This window comes from Cricetulus griseus, chromosome 6 (assembly GCF_003668045.3).
Source record: "Cricetulus griseus strain 17A/GY chromosome 6, alternate assembly CriGri-PICRH-1.0, whole genome shotgun sequence".
Taxonomy (NCBI): Eukaryota; Metazoa; Chordata; class Mammalia; order Rodentia; family Cricetidae; genus Cricetulus; species Cricetulus griseus.
Window position 1 is genome coordinate 66,653,903 of NC_048599.1, and position 23,027 is coordinate 66,676,929.

Below are 23,027 nucleotides of genomic sequence, written 5' to 3' on the forward strand. Positions count from 1 at the left end.
CAATACTTAATAATTACCCTTAATAGAGAAATCCCTAAGGAATTGCTAAGATAATTATTTCCAAGGTTCTTTTTCGGACAGAACACAAATAGGCAAATTTCACCCATGGGGCAATTTCTAGAAGTGAAATTAGGTCCAGCTGAAGGGAAGATTATCTCTACAAAACAAGAATAATTTCATAAGCATACATCAGATTGGAAGAAAACAGGAGCCAAAAGAAAATGTGAATTTTATAAGTCATCAGTCTGATAATCTTTTGTAAGTTAATACTTTACTCATATCTAGTGTTCTCTTTTTACCAATACCCACTTTGTTTATATGAGTAGTTACTTTTACTTCTGTCTTCTGTCGAGTCCAATTAATGTTTTCTCTAAATCTATATTCCATGTATGCTCAGGTCCACATCAGAAAATCATCATTCTTTAGCTTATAATCCATAAGAGTAGTATCCTGCTAACATTGAACAAATAATTCCATTTAGTTTAATAAGATCAAATACTTTTAATCCAAAAAGTTCATAGTAGATAACATTCAGAATAGAGATGGGAATAAAAATGAAGCAAGTTAAGTAAATATTGTGGAAATAAGATGAAAATATTCTGCAATCTATTGTCTGATAGAAGAAAAATTAGCCTCTTCCAGGGATGAGCCTCCTAATTCCTTGTTAGATGTGCAGTGGTCAGTCTTTAAACCTTAGGTTTAAGATACTAGCCATTTGAGGGGTACCATGTGAATAGTATGTGAGGATGGTATTTGATAGTGATTTGAGGAAGAAAAGGGAAAGGACAAAATGATGGAATTTTTCTTCAAGTAAAACATTTAAATAGTAAAATATACATAAAAACAAAAAACAAAACTAATAAACAACAAAACAAATAATACAACATAGAAATAATCAGTCTGCTAGAAATGCAAACTATTAGAAGCTACTACTCTTCAGTCAAGATTATATATTACATGGTATCGCTTATATTGCATAATTGTACCTACATTTATAAATACAGAAAAGCAAATACAGAGACTAGTACAAAATTTAGCACTTTTATACAAGGGCAATCAAAACACACACAAAACATTAAAAATTAGATGAAAATCATTAATTTGCTTTTATTCTCATAATAAGTTTATTCAGTTTGTTTCTTCACATTAATTTTTTATATTAATTATTTATAAGCCAACATTAGATTTTCTAGGAGAATTGCTACTAGATGTAAGAAATACAGAGATGCTTTAACAGATTAGTTTATTTCATTACATCTTTGAAAATACTGATAGATCCTGAGGAAGAGATGAGAAGGGTTAAGTGGTTCTTATGACCCAGAAAGGCAATTTGCATGTTGAATGTGTCCTTTCCATTATATATTTCCTGATAGAGCATGTGGATAACAGTCACATATGATGCTTCTCTTCATGGCAAGTTGCTCCTGACTCATTGGCTCAATTTGGGCAGCAGTATCACTCATATTTGGGTTACGTTTCTCCTTACATTTATTTATTTGCATTCAGATGAGTTTCAAAGTGAATGTCAAATTTATACAGGGAGAAGATTTCCTCATATGACTTGTTGATAAGCTTTCTTTCCTTGTAGGTTACTTCTGGAGACACACTGAGCAAAATGGATGGAGGCAATCAATCTGCAGTGTCAGAATTTATACTTTATGGACTTGCACACTCACAGACTATTCAGGTCTTTCTCTTTGTGATGTTTTCAATACTTTATCTTCTCATTGTGTCTGGAAACATTGTCATCATTGTCTTAATTACTACTGACCGGCATCTACAATCTCCCATGTATTTCTTGCTGGCCAACCTGTCTTTTATTGATATGTGGCTTTCTTCAGTCACCACTCCTAAGATGATAACAGACTTTCCAAGGGAAAACAAGACCATTTCCTTTGTAGGCTGCATATCCCAGGTCTTCTTTGCTCATTGCATTGCTGCAAGTGAGATGGTGTTGTTGGTTGTAATGGCTTATGATCGCTATGTGGCCATCTGCAAACCACTCCACTACTTCACCATTATGAACCTGAAAAGATGCACTGCGTTGGTGTCCATTTCTTGGACTACTGGCTTTGTGCATGCAATGAGTCACCTGGTAGTGATTGTGGAGCTGCCTTTTTGTGGTCCCAAGGAAATAGACAGCTTTTTTTGTGACATGCCATTGGTGATTAAGCTAGCTTGCATGGATTCTCATGATTTGGACATTCTAATGAATGCTGACTGTGGAGTTGTGGCTGTAACTTGCTTCATTCTGTTGCTCATTTCCTATACATACATCCTAATCAGTGTCCACCAGAGTTCCAAATCTGGTGCATCTAAGGCTCTGTCCACTTGTAGTGCCCACATCACAGTGGTGATGATATTTTTTGTGCCCTGCATCTTCATTTATGTGTGGCCACTTAATATTATCTGGCTGGATAAATTTCTTGCTGTATTTTACTCTGTTTTTACACCTCTCCTAAATCCAGCCATTTATACACTGAGAAACAAGGAGATGAAAAACGCTATGAAAAGATTCATAAGCAAATACCTTGGTTCCAAATGAAATCCCTAATATCTAGAAAAATAAACTAGTTACTTCAAATAATGAGACTAACTATATGAAATACATTTAAAATAAGGAAATAAAATTTGTACGAATTTCCATATATAGAAATAATTTAACATTTTAAATAGAATGTGACATTTTACTGACCCACCATGAAAATACTGAATCCTTCATCTTAAATCTATACACAAATGCTCTTGGTATATAGGAAGGGCATTAAACTGTTCTTTTATGTCCTTAATAAAGTTTAGCTTGACATTTGTTGAACAAACTCATATGTTTATCTTTGTGGGTACCATCTTATTTGTAAGTACATGTACAGTTCTGTTGGTCAGCAAAGCTGCAGACATCTCTTAAACATTCCAAAATTGTTTTTAAGTGAAGGGACTCAAACTGGCCCCAGCATGCCAAACATGGCTCTGGTAGGGCTTGTGCTTCTCTCTAGTTCCTGCTGCTTTTCTTAAAACCACTAGATTACATTCCTAAGCTCACCACATTGGTCTATGACCTTATTTGATCACTTCCTCTTATTGAGACTAATGACCAAGACCCATCTATCAAAGTATTGAAGTTCAGCAATTAGAAGCTCCCTTTGGCTGCCCTAATTAACATACTCAATTAAAATTAAACATGTCATTCTAGCAGGAGGTTTCTCCTTTTTCCTTTATAAACTGCCATTATCCTATAGGCCATGTTTGTCTCCTTTCTATCCAGAAGCCTTCCCTTGTCCCTCAAGACAAATATCTCTTCCTCATCTCCCTTGTTCATTTCCTCCTTCTCCCACATCCTCTATCTCCTGTTTTTTTGTCTGCTTTTCTATGCCTTTTTTCATTTTAGGAAAAATAAATAAATTTCCTTTGAGATGGGAACTTGGTCTCTGGGTTTCTTCTCATGATACTATCCCTTCAAGAAGGCTCAGTAGACAGTGAGAAGTTTGAATTGGAAGACTTTTCTTCATGTCCTTGTTCTAGCAATCTCTGGGTTGTGGCCTGTTTGCCTGATGTCAAGTTTTGTCTTTTAGGAACTTCTCTGTGTCTGGATTTTCAGTCTTAGATTCAATTAAGTATTTCTCCATGAGAGAAAATTGTACATGCTAGTCTCATCTCAATGAACATTTCTTTTCTGTGTAATCTTGGTTATTGAATTCCCCTTTCCCCCTCTTATCCTCCCTGTTATGTTCAACTCCCCCCACTATACTCTCTATCATTTATCTTCTGCTATCTCTTGCTATCTATATTTAGCATAAATGCATACTTGCTTGTTACTCAAATTTTATTGGTTGTCTCGAAATCATCAATGAAAATTGGTTTGATCAAATCAAGCTATTGACAAAACTCATTGTTGAATTATTGAATGTCTTTTCAGGCTTTCAATATATACCAAGTCTTCACATCTGCTTTTTCATTCCTGTAATTTGATGAATATTCCAAACAATTTGTCCAATTAAGTAGTTCATGTTTGATTATATTTTATTCAATCTATGTAGTGGTTTATTGCACATTTCTTTCTTGCATATTTTTCCTATAGAATGTCATTAGGGAGATAATGTTTATTAATCAATTAATATTTAATTTATCATTCATTTTCTCCACATTATATGAATCATGGGTCTTGGTTTTCAACTTTTAGGTTTAACTATTTCTTGTAAATTTTATGGCAAAACTCCTATCTACTAATGTTTGCTTACTAGGTTCATTCCCAGAGAAAAATATCCCATTTTTATTTAATGATTTTTTGATAATTTTTATGTACTTATGCTTAAACTTTTACACTCATTGTTATTATTGGAGCATATCACTGATCCTCATATGTCCATTTCTTTTACTGGCAGATTATTCATTTTTTCTGTGTTTTTTTTTTTGCTTTATAATAACAGAAATTATTTAGGTCCTTTAAGTGTGACATGAAAAGTTGTTTGTGGCTATGGATGATTTTTCCTTTTCTACAGCTTCTCTCTCTCTCTCTCTGGTTCTACTATTAAAAATTAATGTCAAGTACTTTATAGTAAAGAGATGATTTTTAAATTCAGTTTTATCTTGCATATATTTTAGCGAAGAAAAGTTTGAAAATATTTATTGTAAGTATGGTTTTCATCTTAAGTATAAACTGTATGTCTAAAACTTGTTAATTTTCTATTAGGTTGCCGAGTTCATGAAAGCTACTTACATGTAATAACCATTGTTATTTAAATATTGAAATTATTAATATTGTAGTATTATTCACATTTTTACTTTTTTCTTTTTAAATACTTTAATATAACTCAAATTAATTATATATATTCTTTACTAAATTTATGAATTATGAAGATATTAACACATGCTTTAAATTGTTCAGTTTTTAAACAGATTCTCATCTCATCATTTATAAATTATCATGTGATGATGAATTGATCCAATATGTCCTTTTCTATATCACACAGTGATTTCTGCACTTTATTAATAGCTCCTTTATTTTACCATTGATTGGAAATGCTGTCATATAATAAACAAATCTTGTCCTATGTTTTAATATCCTTGTGGATATTTCATACTATTTTTTCACTTGGATAGGCACAATTTTAACCCTTTTAGTATCTGAATTTCCAATTCTGTTAACTCATTCAGATCATAATTGGTTCAGCTAAGTTACTTGTTACTCAGAGTATGTGATGTTCAACGTTAGCCTGCTCCATGACCATCATGGGGAAGATTAAAAGTTGGCAGAGTCACTGCTACTTTTAAAAATGCATAGTCTCCTTAATTTCTGTTCTGAATTTTAGAATTGCTAAATATGATATCAGAGCATGTACACATTAGAACAAACACACAGATATACACATTAACACATAAATGAACACATTCCAATTGTATCTAATAATGCCCCACATGAATATCTACAAAGATTGAAATATATCATGTCCCTGAAGCCAGTTCTGAAATAATAAAGGGTGAAGACTCTTGACTACATAAACATAGACGATTAGCATTCCTATTATAACATTATCTAACATTCTCTGAATGGTGAATACATCACACATTTGTATTGTCTTATGTGTCTCTGCTATTTCATTACTTCTCATAATAACCATATGCAAGACATATCATGACCTCCCTTTTATTAATGTGGGAACCTAATCTTACAAAGTTAATTAAATATACATAATTATGTTTAGTAAGGTTAAGTTGAATTGAATTCAGCATCTTTTAACTTTCAAGTTCTGCTAATGGGAAATGGAAGATGTATGTATGTAAGTGATATATTTAGTATCAACATGGTAAGAGGCTTGGACACTCTTAATTCTATTTACTGTCTTGCAACCAATTGTTGCATGCCACAGGGTTTCAAGCACCTTAAAGGCAAATAATGTTGGCAAATTCAGTATTTTATCTCACCTGATAATAAACTAATAAATAATCTCACTATAGTACTAGAAACTAAATCATAGATGGTTAGCAGGTGGGAATATCATTTATGAATCTCTGTAGTTGGCATATAATCTCTTCTGACTGTACACATTGTTTTAATAATGTGAATCATAATTCTTTAATTGTGCTTTTATGGAAATGAGCCAAATAACATTTCCTTGAATGTAAAATATTCCAGTTTATATCTTTTGTTGTCTCAAACTCAAAAATACCCAGAGAGTCTTAATTGTACAGAAATAATAGCATACAATATCTTTAATTGTTCTGAAAATTAATGAGATGGCATTTGCAGTTAGTGTTATTAATTTGGAAACAATATAAAATATAAGGTATTATCACATAGAATAAATGGAGGCAAGAGTAAAGCCTTCTTAATCAATTGCTGGGTTAAAAATGGAATATTAAAATTACCATAAGGTTTTCTGAATAGTTTAATAGATTTATTCTTTCATTATCTCAGTCTCATGACTATAGAATATCTAAGGCTTTATTCAAAAGTTTCAATTCCATTGTCTCAGACGTCTCATTGCAGTTTTCATCTCTGTGTTCCTCAATGTGTATATAATGGGGTTCAAGAGAGGAGTGACCACAGAATAAAACACAGCAAGGAATTTATCTAATGACTTGGTGGTAAAGGGCCAGGCATAAATGAAGATACAGGGTCCAAAAAACAAAAGAACTACTGTGATGTGAGCAGTCAGTGTGGACAGAGCCTTATATGATCTATCAGAAGGACGGCGCTGGATGGTCATTAGAATGACAGTGTAGGAAATAATTAGGAGAACAAAAGAACACAAAGTGAGTATGCCACTGTTGGCAATGACCATGATGTCTAACCTATATGTGTCTGCACAGGCAAGTTTGATTACTCTAGGAAGGTCACAATAAAAGCTGTCAACTTTATTGGGACCACAAAAGGGTAAGTTCACTGCAAAGGCCAATTGGCTCACTGAGTGTAGGAAGCCGACTCCCCATGCAGCAACCACAATGCCAATACATACATTGCCACGCATAATTGTAGAGTAGCGTAGAGGCTTACAAATTGCTACGTATCTGTCAAAGCCCATGGCTATGAGGGTCACCATCTCACTTCCCCCAAAGAAGTGAAGGAGAAATATCTGTGTAAAGCAGCCCTTAACAGAAATGACTTTGCGTTTGCTGAAAAAGTCAGTAATCATCTTGGGAGCTGTGACAGAGGACAGAGACAGATCTATGAAGGAGAGGTTGGCCAACAGGAAGTACATAGGAGAGTGGAGGTGGGAATCAGCAGTCACGGTTATGACAATAAGAAGGTTGCCAAACACAATTCCTACATAGAAAACAAAAAAGAGTACAAACAGAAAGATCTGAAGTTCTGGAGAATCAGAGAGTCCTATTAAAACAAATTCAGTTACCACAGAGTGGTTTGTTTCTCTTGATGATTCCTTCCCGATGAGAGTCTCTGTATTTGCCTTGGAGAAGACAATGAAAAAAAAATTCAGAGTTGTTATATATAAATTCTACCTTCAGCTCACCCATTAAGGACTTGTTATGGTCTATTTCACAAGGCCAACAAACTAAAAATCATAACTCAAATTTTTACTGCAGTAATCCTTGCTTGCTTGGTTCTTTTGATAGGCAAGGCTCCAGCATCTCCATGGTTCTGGATTCCATCCTCATGCAATGGTAGCATCTGTTTTGCTCTCTCTGCACTCTCATCCTAAACTCAATTCCCTTTCCTCAGAAAGTCAAAACACTATGATATATAGAACATTCCTTACATTACTTGATGTTACAGTACTTAGGAGGAAAAAAATTACCAAAATGAAACAAAAGTTGGAAAATAGGTCAAAAATAAGTAAAAATTTATGATTTATAAAGATTATGTGACACGGTAGACATTTATAACATAAAAAACAAAGATTGACATTGATGAGTCATTCCATCTATCTTTTTTCTTAGGAGAAAAAGAAATTTTCCAAAGAGAAATAATTGTTTAAAAATAGATAGGACAAAAATAAGGTAAAACGTATGATTTAAAATTGGGAGGATGAAAGATTCTTATTGGGGAATTCCAAAGTAACCTTGAGAAACTTCATTAAAGTTTTTGTGAGAAACAATGTGAACAAGTTTAATTGAAACTTAGTTTAGAAATAGATTCTGGAATTAGTAAATGTGATTATTTTTGTCATGAATATGGAACATTGTAAATAAAGAGTTTAATTTGTTGACTCTGGCCTTAATATGATTTCAAGAGGGAGAGAGTGGAAGTAAAACTCAGAAACAGGTTGAAGCCTAACAGTAGATAATAACTACAAGTTGTGGTTGTATGAGAAGGAAAATCGAAACATTGATGAGGGCCCATCACATTGCCCGCTCTAGTGCTTGAAAAGTGAGTTCATAAGCTAGAGATTCTGCAGTAGTGCATTGAATGATTTAAACACACCTCATTATATGAACTAAAAATATTTTCAAATGCTTAAGTATTTTTATTCTGAGTACGCAGGAATAATGTAACCTGTTTAACTTTGGTACTAATTATATTGAACACAAGGGGACAGTATTCAGCATTCCAATTACCTTTACGAATATGACTGTATAGATGGAAGCACTGGAAAGTGGACATTGCCTGACTATGTAGAGGCATTGTTGTGACAACCTCACAATTTCCTTGGTAGCAAGTTAGGGACTGAACAATGACATTTTACGTGGCTTAAAGGAAACATTTTAATTGTGTTTCTAGGAGAGAAAATAAACATTGTTTGACGTAGTTTTATAGTTAATGAAGTAGCAAATAAAGTATTCTAAGGGTCAGTGGTGGCACATGCCTTTATCCTAGAACACTAGAGGCAAAAACAGGTGCATCTCTGAGTTCAAGTTCAACCTGGTGTACTGAGTTCCAGGACACCCAGGACAACACAGAGAAATCCTGTCTCACAAAAAACAAAAAACAAAAACGAACAAACAAACAAAGGAACAATTTCCTGACTAGTAGACAGACTTGATAAGTAATAGAATAGGTGATATAATAGACATGTATAATGCAAAATACAGTGATGGACATTGATGAATACTGTCTTCTGAAAGATATAAAAGGCATAGAGAGTAATATTTGCCAAATTTCATGGGAGAGTGCTGCTGTTTATTATGGAGATTTATTATGTAACAACAGATTGTGCTTAAAATTTACATTTATCTCTTTATTTCCAAATTTCTTTCCTTACCACTGCCAGTTAAACATTAAATTACTGTCTGCAAAGTCCCATGCAAGCTTACTAGTTTTATTTTTCCAAACATAAGGACAGAGCTCATCATAAAATAATTCATGAAACTTCTTTATTTTGTGTCTTCTTAGCCCAATAAAAATATAATCATACCAGCACTGACAGTACTCAAGGATAGGATTCCTATTGTGATGTACATTATTGTGTGGCTACTTCATTAAAGCCTTTCTTTGAAATCATACTATGCAAATTAAAGTTGTTTTGAGTGTTATTTGTTTCAAAATGTTGATATACTTCGTTTCACTGACAGAAAATGAAAAATTCCAAGTCATTTCTTCGTGAGAAATATGCAATGGATGAAGATAGTTCAAGGGTTCTGATATGAAGAATAAGCCATCTATGAAGTAACCAGAAGCCCATGAAGGATCCAGCAACAGCCTGAGGTTGACTGGGGAGACTGACTATTATAGTGTCACAGGTTTTCCCTTGGCCATTGGAGGAAACATGAACGCTTCCTGAATTAAGGATGATTATCACTATTTCTTGGAACACAAGAAATAATTTTACCATCTCACAAGCTGTATTTCAGGAAAAATGAATCCAGTGGTTCACTATGAATCACATCTTCAGAATTATTTTGCTACGAGGAGAATAATAAAATGCCATATTCATTTAGGGTCCTTTTACCAGCACAACCTCCTCAAAGTTCGTTTAAGATTCAAAAAAGACTCAAAAGTTTTGGAAGAATGTAATGATTCTATTATTCACTGAAGGAGTTCTCCTGCATCTTACACAACTTTTATTATAACAATCAGTGTCAAGTGTTATTAAACAGAAATTCTTTCAGCACTTTCACTTTAAATTCAATCATTAAAATGTACTTTTCATAAATATTTTTACCTTGATTTTTTCTAAAGAATTGGAGCTTTGAGTTTAAGCAGATTCACTGCTTGATCCTGGATGTGCTAAGAAAATTTTGGGGGGTTTTCATTTTTATGTTTTTGAAATGGTATAACCCAATCAACAGTTCTCAGAATTTTCACAGTTGTAGCAATATGGTTTGCAGCTTCTAGGTGAAAAACCATCTATAACAAGATTTCCCTTCAGTTACTAAAATATTATTATTCTTATTTATAACAATTATAATAACTAAATATGTGGGGACAGAAAATCCTAGGCTTTTGGGAGAGAAGAACTGTATAGAACCACAGCACAGAGAGGAAAGAACATGTTAACTTAGTGAAATTAGGTATAGGAACCAATAATTATTGCCACTAGAGCATTGAGGGTTGTTCTTTCCCATGTTTCTCATGTTAACTCAAGTATGTAAGGCAGTCAGTCCTATAGAATTTTCTCTTTGTTTTCCTGAAGAAAAAGGATCCTGACTGAGTCCTGCATAACTGAATGTTTCTACTGATAGATGCATCTGACTACCAATAAAATTCTGTGCTGTAGTGGCTTCCACTGACAGATTTCATTATACTTACCTTTTTCACAAGTAGAAGAGTCAAAATCAATTTTAAGAGAAAGACTAGTACAGAGTCCCTCTCATACATACTTTCAAATCATTAAGGTTTGTGGGAGATTGGCTTTCATGTGAGTGAATTGTCCTTTTGAGCAAACTGCTGTGCTAATGATCAGCCGTTCATGAATTAACCAGAAGCCCATGAAGGATCCAGCAACAGCCTGAGGTTGACTGGGGAGACTGACTCTTATAGCGTCACAGGTTTTCCCTTGGCCATTGGAGGAAACAAGAATGCTTCCTGAATTAAGGTCATTATCACTATTTCTTGGATCACAGTATAATTTCACATCTCATTCAATCTAAGTGTGATTGCAAAAACAAAAACAACAAACATAAAACATGGTAAAACAAAGTAATATTACAAAATTAAAATCTAGACAGATTAACAGGCAGTGAATAGCAATATTTCAATTTTATAAAGAAGGCATAGTTTAAGGCATTGGTGGTATGTGGAAAATATATCAAAAACTTTCTTGACTAAATATTAAATATCTCAGTTCCTATCAATTTATTTTTTGTTTTTAATTACCATGAAGACATTAAAATGAGCTGAGATAAACAATTAATTTTCTGACTTGTCTCAAATTTTTCTTTTGCTCACCAGTCATTCCAGGTTTTGTCTGAAGGATCCAAGCAGATTCTTCTTCATGAGCATAGTAGCTCAGGAGCTGGCACATTATGTAAAGTTTTGAGATCTTGATGGTATTACATTAGAAAATAAGTCTCTTGAAATACTTTCAATTGTACATTTCTTTTTATATTGATCATGAAATTCTTTGAGGAAGACTACTAGGAAAACAAAGCTATACAATTAAATAGAGGCATATATGCAAGTACTGCATGAGTCAATGTAGTATATTCTATCTCTAAAACATTATAGTTGAAAACCAGGCAAGACAGAGAACATAAACTTCAACAGTGTTGACTTTCCTACCTCTCTATCTTAAAGTACATTTCAGAATATTTTCTTTTCATTTTCCATAGAAGTTGGTTTACATAAACCTACATTTTATCCATTGGATCCACATAATTTCCATAAGAAATATATATTAATAACTAGTGTTCTTATATGCATAAAAAGCTGATAAAGTTTTACTGCACACAGTATGTACATTTATATAAACAAAATAATATGAAAGCTTGTAGAATAATTTCTGATTACAATAACTTAAATACAATCAAACACTTAAATATAATACAATACAAAAACATATAACAATAAAAATTTAGTTAATTATATATAAAAACATGTCTAATACTTTTATTTTGTAATTTGCAGAACATATTGTAACTCCATTTGAAATGAAATTCTTTGATAGGTACACTCCCTGAATTTCTAAAAAATATAATAAAATTTCTAAAAAAATAATAAAAATGTTTTCATCCTTAAGATTTCATAGTCATGGATGTTTTGATAGTGCATGGCATTATTTTGTGCTTTTATTAATAAAATTTACTATGTAATTTCCATAGAATTTAAAACCTTTCTACTTAGTCTTCTGATGGCCAACTTCATATCTTTATTCCTTAAAGTATAGATAGCAGGATTTAAGACAGGAGTAACAACAAAGTCAACAATAGCAAAGAAATTATCCAGTGACTTAGTTGGGAAAGGCCACACATACAGAAACATGCATGGTGTAAAAAACAAAACCACTACGGTGATGTGAGCTGATAAGGTGAAGAATGCTTTGGATAAATCAGTTGAAGAATGTTGCCTCACAGTGACCAGGATAAAAATATATGACACAATCAAGAAAAAGAAGGTACACATAGATATGAAACCACTGTTGGCAGTGACCACAAATTCTAGTTTATACGTGTCCATGCATGCAAGTTTAATGACCCTTGGAAAATCACAATAAAAGCTTCCAACATTATAGGGACCACAGAAGGGTAAATTTATGACAAAAATAAACTGAGACACAGCATGAATCATGCCTATGACCCAAGCAGCTATTACCAAAATCATACACTTTCTAGGGTTCATAATCATCAGATAGTGAAGAGGCTTACAAATGGCTGTGTACCTGTCATATGCCATGGCTATGAGCAGCACCATCTCCACTCCACCCATCACATGGATGAAGAACATTTGTACCATGCAGCTGTGAAATGAAATGACTTTACAACCGGTAAAAAGATCAGATATCATCCTAGGAACTGTTGTAGACGAAAGGCCCAAGTCGATGAGTGATAAGTTGGCCAGTAGAATATACATGGGGAAGTGTAATTGAGAATCAAAAGTCACTGTGAACACAATAAAAAGGTTTCCAAAAATAATACCCACATAAAATAAGGAGAAGAAGAAGCAAAAGAAAGTCTGCATTCCAAATGATTGTGCAAGTCCTAGCAAAACAAATTCAGGTACAATAGAAGTATTCACTTGCCCCATTGGATGATAAAGTAGGGGAGACAAGGAAGAATCCTGAAAGATAAGGTGAATTAAATTTAGAGGCATCAAAAGTAAGATTAAATGTTAGTAATTTTAAATCTATCATTGTACCAGAGATGTAGCTCAACAGTAGGACACTTTTAGCAAAGAGTTTATATTAAGAACAAGTAGTTTTTAGTTGGTATAGACTGTTTACAAAATATTAGGAAACCATGGCACAAGAGATTTAAGGATGTTGGAAAGAGCTTCTTTCAAAATGATATATTACATTAATTTATACTAAATGATAAAACATACACTTAGGAGACAGTTTATGAACTTAAATAAAATGTATAACAAATTCAAGAAATTCAGGTGAAATAAAAAAGTCATTGGTATTGTAGATTATAGCCTTTACTTTACCACTAATATCCTCTTATAGGAAGGAGCTTGGTCCTGACTTAACTTGATGTGCCATGCCATGTTGACTTTCATGGCAAGCCTGCCCCTTTCTGAATGGAGAGGGAGGAGAAGCAGATGTGGGGGTAGGAAGGAGGTCGGGGCAGGGAACACGAGGAGAGGGAAGAGGCAAACTGTGGTTGGTATATAAAATAAATGAATAAAATTAATAAAAAAGAAAAAAATCAAAAAAAGATATTCAATGTTCTAGAGAGAATAAAGTTGATAGCTTTGTAATAGTTTAAAATGATTAAACTATACAGAATGATGCTTAAAACCAGACAGGTGAAGTGAACTATGATGAGAGAACTGAGAAACATAACTGTGTATCTCTCTCATAAATCAATGAAATATGATAAAATATTACTTTCTTGTTGTTAGAAAATTATAATTACAATTAGCAAAATTTAATTCTTACTACTGATTCATTCAAAGTGGTCCCCCCTGGTCAACACAAATCATGAAACAAAATCTCAGTGGATCATTTTTATTTATACATCAAAAAGGGAAGATACATTTTAAACTCTTAAGGTAAATTTGAAATAATATATCAAGAATGTTGTCTCCATACCTTTTACAGAAATGCTTCTCCTTCTGGAATTCTACTTCTATAGATATAATCTTCATTCACAAATACTCATCACACTTTATTGACCATGATAAGGCTTTAAGGTAATTTAAAAAGAGCCATTAAATTTAGGTATATTGAATATACATGGTTGTCTATACTAATAAATAAAAATTCATGATAGAACTTACTATAGCATTATGAATTCTTTTAAATAATTGAGGCTAAGTAAATTGCATAGTCCATAATATCCAGTGATAATGATAATTTTCATTTTTATGAGCTTATAATTCTATTGTTGCATTTGATGGCATCTTTCAATGCAATTCTGTATTCATATATGTTTTCCTTTCAAACATCAAATGGTATAGTCATTTAAAGCAATTACAGGTGCATAAAGATTTTTGAAAATCAGGATTGAATCAAAGCTGATGAAATATAGAATACTAATAGTTTTATTTCAGATTTTCATGTAATAAATGACATTATTTAGGGAGTAGGTGCAGAGAAATCAGTGAAGGGCTTTGTTCAAATTTCTTGGGCTTTGTATAAGATTATCCTAAGATGGAAACTCCCTAGGGCATTCCACTCAGGCAGTAACAAAGCTTGTTTCTGCTTTGTTTTGACCAGGGTTGGCCATTCCCAATGAATTCTGGTAATAATGAAATAACTATAGGAAAAATGGATGCTCCGGTGCTCTTAATAATTAGGCTCAGTGTGAGCAAGAGTAGTGTTGTGGTGTGTGATAACAAGAAAGGTACACTGTGCTCAGTCTGCATAATAGGACATGTATGTGTGTTTTTAGCGATGAACATTTGGTAATGGCTATTGAATTAGTGCGCTATTCCTTGGGGAAGGCTATTTCTCCCTCTCAGCATTCCTTAGTTACTGTAATTCTTTGTGCAGGGTTGAGGCTTTCCCCTATCCAATTTAAATGTCTATTTGTTCAACAAATGATGAAAGAAATAATTAAAAGAAGAAAGATACAATGAATGGCCAAATAAACAGAAGCATTAAGATGCAATGGAACAAGAAGAGATAATACTTTGGTAAGAATCAAGAGAGTAATCATTTGTGTACCCTTCCCATTTCTATAATTTACAACAATTTTGGTTAACTCTCAATTTCTCCATTATTTCCTTCATTATGCTATATAAAAATTCTATTAATAATCATTCAAGTGTTTTGGTAATATACTATACACATTTTAAAAATATTTCTTGCCATATTGGTACATTCATACTCTTGTCCCTGGACTTGTCCATATTTAGCTCACCCAGTCTTCCAGGACAGAAGGGCAAGTATTTGTGGAGAGGCATTGAACCTGAGAAGTAGTAAAGCATTAATCAAATCATACTTGGAAGGCTTCTTGGGCTTTACTGGGCTGAGAAGACTGTTGTTGGTGGCATCTATATCATTGGGAAAAAAACACCAAAGAATTATTTGAAGTACTTTTTGTGAAATATTTAAAGTTTTTAAATATTTTTAAAGTAGGATAAAACATATACCATATTTCAGCTTATAAAAGAAACCACAAACCAATTAAGATTTGATGTCTCAATTACATTGATAGATTTAGAAATCATAGTACTATGGATTTAATATGGTTGAAATGGTATTTTCATAGATAGTAGGTGAGAGATATTTTTTGAAGACCAAGCCTCTAAACTATATGAACTTTTCATTTATAGTTTGTATTTTACTGATGATAGTTACTTTTTGTAAAATGTGGTGTCTACATTCAAAATATTTAGAGCTGCTTGCTACATAAAGAATGTGATTCTGTCAGAGTCAATAAAATGTTTTGAGGAACAGGCAGAAGAGGAGACATACAAAGGAGGAATTAAAATGGGTTGGGAAGGTAGAGAAAAGCAGTGACAGTGGAAAAAGGAGAGAATCCTGATGCAGAAACAGGAGAATGAAGTGATGATCAAGATACACATTGTACAACTTTATGTTGCCCATTATGTTTCCAAACAGTTCATTATGAATAATGTGCTCCCCACTGAGTGGGTCCCTTGTATTTTCATGAACTGTTACTCTATATGTTTACTGGAAAGATGGAGAGCAATGGAGTATCTGCGGAGTAAATAACTACTGGCATCATGAGGAGGGAAGAGATTAAGAATGTGCATGAATGGACATGACAGTAAAAATATTAAGGGATAAAGTGGATGTTTGATGGTTGTTTTGGGAGGTGGTTCAGCTACGTTATAGATAAGTCATCTTTCAAAAAACTCAGAAGTCATTGATCAAAATAAGCCTTTATCTTTCAGGAAGAGTTTTGTTTATCTTGATTCAGATATTTATAGTCCTTCATGAGGGTAGCTAAGGCTTAGAAGTCCAAGAAAATGTTTCTCTTTGTCCAACAACGTAACACTTATATAAAACTATGCCTGGAACATGTGGGAAATTGTCAGCAAAGTGTTTCAAAAATGTATTTGTGAAAATAGATATAAAACTGTTCATATTAGAAGCAAAATTATAGTTCCTCCCAAAGTATAGGGAAATTGAATGAATACTCTTATACTTGCTGTTTTTTAGGTATTGGCTAATTATAAAATGTGAATATTTAAATAAATGAATGAGGTCTCACTCTTTTAAAAACACCTTAGATTATTGTTATGTATTATTGTTGAATCAAGATGGACAAGAACTTGTTTTACAAAAATACTAAGAATGCAACAAAACAACCTTCCAGTTTTATACCAAAAGATGAAAATAAAAACAAGAGCAAAAAAAAAAAACAAAAAACAAAAAAAAAACCAGCGCTTTATTTCTCTCCCTTTAAAAGTGTCGATGACGGCGAAAAATTCTTAGGAGTTTTTCAGGACTCAAGTCCCTGATGTGTTTGATGGTGTCTTGGTTGTGGTCACTTAAAATTTGTTAGTCATTGGAGTCCTAGGAATAGGTACCTCTTCAAACAAGAAATGCAGGCACTTGCTAAGGAAAGTATATTAATAGAATCATGGCTTTACATGAAAGTAGGAAAGGACTGTGAGAGAACACATCTAACCACTTGATTCCATATGATATAGCCTAGTGTAGTTAATAGTGTATGCACAGTAAAACATGGAGAACTGCATATCAGAGCCAGAGGTCCTAACCTCGAGTGTACTGGTCTTCTTCAATAATATTCTATAAATGCTAATTAGAAATAGTTACAGAATCTCAGAATAACATATTTTAAGATCACTTTAACCTAATAAAATGACCCTCTTAGTCTTTGAACTCATATTCAGCTTGTTATAAAACTATATGTCTTCTTTCCTAAAGGAATAGCTCTCTTCCTACCATACCCCCTTGATGGGTTCTCCCAAATTTTCTTTTTTTAAAAAAATTTCTCCAAGTATCCTGGCTAGTACTTGAACCATTGTAATGACAAAGAACTCATATATACTGCTTTTTGCAGAAACCCTTGCCATGTGCCAGAATATTTTTAAGTCTGAGCATAGTCCTTCAGTTTATGGATTGCCTACAGCATTCAAATGTTGAAGAATGATGGAACTGTGCTAGAACAGTGAAAGTCAAAGTTTGAGATTATTCTCCTCTGTTTTAAAATACAATCTGATCTTTAGACATGCAAAAAATAGCTGAGACAAGATACTTGATTAGCACAGTTGAACATAAATTTTACAATTATTTGAAGGCTATGAAAAACAGAAAAACATGTTTCTTGAAAAATCTTCACACCAAAGAAACAAATTGAAAACTATCAAAAGTTTGTGAGCATGGAACTAATTGTATAATGCAATACAATTAAGTTAAATCTCAAAACAAGAAACAATAATGTGAAATAAAATGACAAAATACTTTTGATAGGTGACATATCTAATATAATTACTTTGCTGATGGGAATTTAGAGATAAAAACAACTAGGATGGGAAGGTTTTTAATGTAGTATATACCTTACCTTTTGCCAAGTAACAATAGTGCACTTTTTGAGAAGGAAAATTCAAGTAGCTTATCCTTAACTCTATAAGCAATGCTCCTGAAGACAATATTTTTTATATTGGCAAAGAAGATAATTAGTTGCTCAGGAGAGTGACCCACTGATGCTGTGGAGGTGGCCAATACCCAGCTCATTAATAGTTTATCTTGGGAACTGGATTTTGAGGAACTGGTTTCCCCAGGAGAGAACTATCAAAAGACTTGCCTTGTTATCCAAGAGGGAAAGTAAGAAGATTCTGAGGTAATGTATTAGCTATTATAAAATAACTTCCTTTTTGAGTGATAATATTATTGCATGGATTTCCTTCAAAGGAGTAAAAATATTTTGAAAGTGGATAGCTGTACCTGTACCCTGGATTCGTATATCAAATTGAAAATTATCTAAAACTCTTTATCTGAAAACACATTTCCTTTTTTGTTGGTAAGGAAGAATATGTAAGTCCTTGTTATTTCATTTTGAAAAGTTTTTTCCCTGTCAAAGCTTAAATGCACTGCAAAACCAGAGGATGAACTTCTATTTGAAAGTCAATACTTTTATTATTTGAGTTGATTGATTATAAGAACAATTTGTAAGTCATTAGGTCTTTTTTTTGAAATTTTAGAAAATATAGGTAGTTTTTTTGAATTGTCTAAATGAAGAATCTAGTTATTGTAGAAGATCATCATTCAACAGTATATAAATAAAGTTATGAGGGCAATCTCAGTGGATCTTCTCAGAGAAGCTTGTGTTTGTCTTGGATGTACAGTCAGAATCTGATCTTACTGATGTTCCATTCAAAGAATGGTGGTTATGTTTCACCTTTGTTTAAAATTGTGCTTGTTTAAGAATGTGTTTGTTAGATGTGTATGTCATTTTCTCTTGTTCAGAAAAAGAAAAAAATAGGTCAGTAGAAAAATGAGGAATGCTAATTGTTCCAAAATTAATTTTGGGAAAATAATATGTAATATTCATATGAGATTAAAACTGGAGACATTTCAAAAATTAAAAATGAACAGTCTCATGTATATATGCACACACATATAATTGTAGTTCTTTAGGCATGATAGAATGAGCACATGAAAACTTTTGGTGATGGTTTGAATACAGTATGGCTGCAATAGACTCATGTGTGAATGCATGGCCCATAGGGAGTGGCCTTGTTGCAGTAGGTCTGGCCATTCTTGAGGAAGTGTGTCACTGTGAAGGCAGAATTTGAGGTTGTATTCTCAAGCCATACCCAGTATGACAATTCACTTCCTGCTGCCTGAGAATCAGGATGTAGCAGATTGGGTAGCAAATTTAGAACGTTAAATATTACTAAATAGAAGAAATCCCTCTAACTAAGACTCCAGAAATTCATCTCTTAAAAGACAAAAGAACAAATGATCTAATGACGTGAAGAATGAAGCAATGTTTTAAAAAAATTCCTGACGGGCAAATAATTTCATTGCACCCTGTGGTTTTTGAATAATAATGTCCTTTATTAGCCTCATATATTTGAATGCTTAGTTGTCGTGCATGGGAGTCAAGATTTGCTAGACCCAGTACAGGTTAAAAGGTTTATTAGGAGAGAAAACACTTACATGACAGGCAGGTAGCTGCCCCAGGTTCCAGCTCCAAGGATCCTTCCAGGCTGTCCTCCATGACCAGGCCAGCCTCCAGCAAGAAAAGACCACAGGCCTCCCAGAGCCAATTAAATCCTCCCCTCCTGTGTTCCACAGGTGCGTAGCTAGATCTCTTGTTACACTTAGTCATCAAGGAGTGGCACTACTTGGGAATGATTAGAATGTCTGTCATTGTTGGAAGAAATATGTAACAGGGGGTGGGATTTCAAACCTCAAAGTCAGGTTCAGTGGTTCGGTCTTCCTGCTACGGGAAGAAAAATCCTGCTACATGTAGAGCAATCAGCCACTTCTCCAGCAGTTGGTATGCTTGCTAACATGGACCCTACAATGAAAAATGTACTTAACCTCTGAAATTTAAGCGAGTCCCAATTAAACTCTTTCCATAATAGGAGTTGCCATGGTCATGGTGTCTCCACAGCAACTGAACACTCACTAAGACAAAAACTGGTAGCAAGAATTGGCATATTGCTGTGACAGGTCTGACCATGCTATTTGTTGGAGAAATAAGGAAGACTTTGGGACTTTGGACTAGAAAAGCATTTGGACACTTTAAGCAAGGATTAATGGACCATCCTAGTAGGAACATAACCAATATTGGCGAAGTGATTTGTACTGTGTGTGTGTGTGGTGGGGGGAGCAGCTCAAGAATTTTCAGAAGGAAAAAATATTAATAAGTGGCCTAGAGAATATTCAGTTTTGCCTGAGTAGATATTTTGGAGAAGGGCAGAAAGTATCCATGTTCTTTGCCTAAGGCTAAATTGAATAGTTTTGGATTAATGGCAATGGCAAAGGAGATTTCAAGAAAGCCTAATAGTGACTCTGTCATTTGGTTATTTGTGGTCACTCTTATGCTGATCTATAATGATCAACATAAGCTAAGCAAATAATCAGCAGCAAGCTAAGCAAATAAAATACAAAATGTACAGTTGAAGGAGCAAAGGAGCTCCTGGAAATGTAATGGAGCTATGTCCAGTTCTGAAGGAGATAAAATTTTTTTTTAAAAAAAGCTTGATACTAAATGGAATAAAGGGATTGGTGACCTTAGGGCAAGACCCCAGTCATATAAGCTTAAAACTTGTGAAAAGGTATTAAAGAAAGCTTAAGCAATGAAGGAAACCATCAAAAACAGAACACTGATGAAAATGTTTTTGAATGAGGGGGCTAATTTCCAGTCTTAGCAAGCAGTAGAATCTGGCAATTTTGGTCAAGTGGTTCTGATTGTAGAGTCAGGAATAAAAGAAAGGAGTTCTGAGATTTCTCTCCATAGCTAAGGAAAGCCACTGAGGTCAGGTGTATCATATGTTTGGGGTATTCTTTCATGGAGAACCAGAGAGGCCATTGCATGAAACTGTGAAGATGAGACCTGGAGTGTGTTGAAAACTCCAAGGTTGTTGGAGATTACAGAATTGTGGGATAGTTGCCATGGAAAGCTTTGGTCTGGGTATGGAACCATCTCAAGAGAGATAAGTGTGTTGGAGTTAATAAAGCTGAAAGGAGGTGGAAATCTAAAAAGTGATGTCTTGGTCTGTGTTGTATTGCTGTGTAAAGACACCATGACCTTGGCAGTGCTTAGAAAGAATTAGTTGGGGCTTGCTTACAGTTTCAGAGATTTAATCTATTCTTACAATGGTGGAGAGTATGGTGACACACTGGCAGACATAATGCTAGAGAAGTAACTAAGTTCTATCTACAGATCCAGAGGCAGCAGGAAGAGTGGGGTCTTGCTTGGGACTTGACATGGCCTTTAAAACCTCAAAGCTCTTTCCCACTGACACACTTCCTCCAACAAGGCCACACCTAATTCTTTCAAACAGTGTCACTCCCCTGATGACCAATTATTCAAATATAAGAGTCTCTTGGGGCATTGTTATTCAAACTAACACAAGTGCTTTGACATCAGACATGGAGATGGAGAGTTTGGAGTTTGGTCTACTAGTTTTTGGTTTGCTTTGGTCAAATATTTCCTAATTATTCTGCCTTTCTTTCCCCTTGGAGTGACAATGTATATTTTGTGTCAATGGATGTTGAAGGATGCTATCTACATTTGATTTTTATTTTTTTGTGGTTATAGTTAAAATAATGCCACGAGTCTCACAAGAGACTTTGAACTTTGGAATTTAAAACATTGTTGAGACTATGGCAGACTATGGCGACTTTTCAAGTTGGACAGAATGCATTTTGCATTATATGGCTATAAACCTAAGAGGGCCAGGAGTCTAAAATGTTTGCTTGATTACAAATGAATCCCATAGGCTTATATATCTGAATGCTTAATCGTCATAGAATGGCATTACTTGAGGAGGATTAGAACGTATGGTCTAATTGAAAAAAGCGTGCAAATGGAGGAGGACTCAGATTTCAAAAGCCCATTCTGAGCCCAGACTCTCTTTCTTCCTACTGCTTATGGATCCAGATGTAGAATTCTCAGCTACTTTTCCAGTACTATGTCTACCTGCATGCCACCATACTACCTTCCATGATGAGAATGGAATAGATCTATGGAACTGCAAGCAAGCACCAGTTAAATGCTTTCCTTCATAAGAGCTGCCATGGTCATTGTGTCTCTTCTTAGGAATAGAACACTCACTAAGACAGACTGGTTAGCTAGTACAAATCCTTAGACCCAAGAAGCTGAAGTTTTCAGGAAAAAAATGAAAACAAACAATTTTAGAATTGCCAAGAGATGGTATCATACTCTGAATGAAAGAAAATAGATAGAAAGACAAGCCTTAGATGGCCCAAAATATTTTAAAAAGGAATTGGTATTTTAATATCTGTTATTTGACAATTATACTATGGTTCTTAAGAAGAATATTATATTAGATTCAAAATAAAAACTCTCTTATTGAAGCATATTGGTAATTCTGTTCTACTCCAAACTAACTTGTGAAGCCTTATACTGTTATGGCAACATTGCAGATGACAATAAGGGGACATTTTTTTGTTGTTTATTTTTGGAATTGTAATTTAATTACAGTATTTTCCCTTTCTCTTCCTTTGTCCAAATCATCCTGCTCTCCCTCAAATTCATGGTGAACTGTTTCATTAATTTTCATTGCATTCCTAAATATATTTACATGCATATATTTTCCTACATATAACCTATTAATGTAATATTACATGGATGTATGTTTCAGGATTGATCATTTGGCATTGGACAACCAATCAATTGTTGTGTTGTCCCAGCTTTACTTGGTTGCCTGTAATTTTTAGTGTAGGGTTAAAGCCACATTTAAAGCTACTTAGAACTTGATAATTTGACTACTAATGAATGACATAGGGAGGAAGAAATTCATTATTCCTAGATTTGGGACCATGCATTTATAGTAACATGAAATAATGAAAACAACAAGTTTGAGAAGGAAACTTCCCTTTTGACTTATAAAATGA

General features: G+C 33.8%; 3 protein-coding genes across 3 annotated transcripts; 1 reads left to right on the plus strand and 2 right to left on the minus strand.

Annotated features, from left to right (window-relative positions):
* The first annotated feature begins 1,594 nt into the window (after positions 1–1,594).
* On the plus strand, positions 1,595–2,611 carry LOC118237600 (olfactory receptor 4K3-like). Its single transcript, XM_035446860.1, has one exon. It carries the CDS (start codon positions 1,616–1,618, stop codon positions 2,543–2,545), a length of 930 nt encoding a protein of 309 aa, XP_035302751.1. The 5' UTR covers positions 1,595–1,615; the 3' UTR covers positions 2,546–2,611.
* Positions 2,612–6,452: 3,841 nt separating this feature from the next.
* LOC100764828 (olfactory receptor 4F4-like) lies at positions 6,453–10,711 on the minus strand. Its single transcript, XM_027420901.2, has 2 exons — positions 10,643–10,711; positions 6,453–7,403 (listed from the first exon to the last, which is right to left on the minus strand). The coding sequence occupies exons 1-2, from the start codon at positions 10,709–10,711 to the stop codon at positions 6,453–6,455; spliced, it is 1,020 nt and encodes a 339-aa protein (XP_027276702.1).
* Positions 10,712–12,136: 1,425 nt separating this feature from the next.
* LOC100764233 (olfactory receptor 4F17) lies at positions 12,137–13,075 on the minus strand. The gene has a single exon (XM_027421017.1). The coding sequence runs from the start codon at positions 13,073–13,075 to the stop codon at positions 12,137–12,139; it is 939 nt and encodes a 312-aa protein (XP_027276818.1).
* Between the last annotated feature and the right edge of the window lie 9,952 nt (positions 13,076–23,027).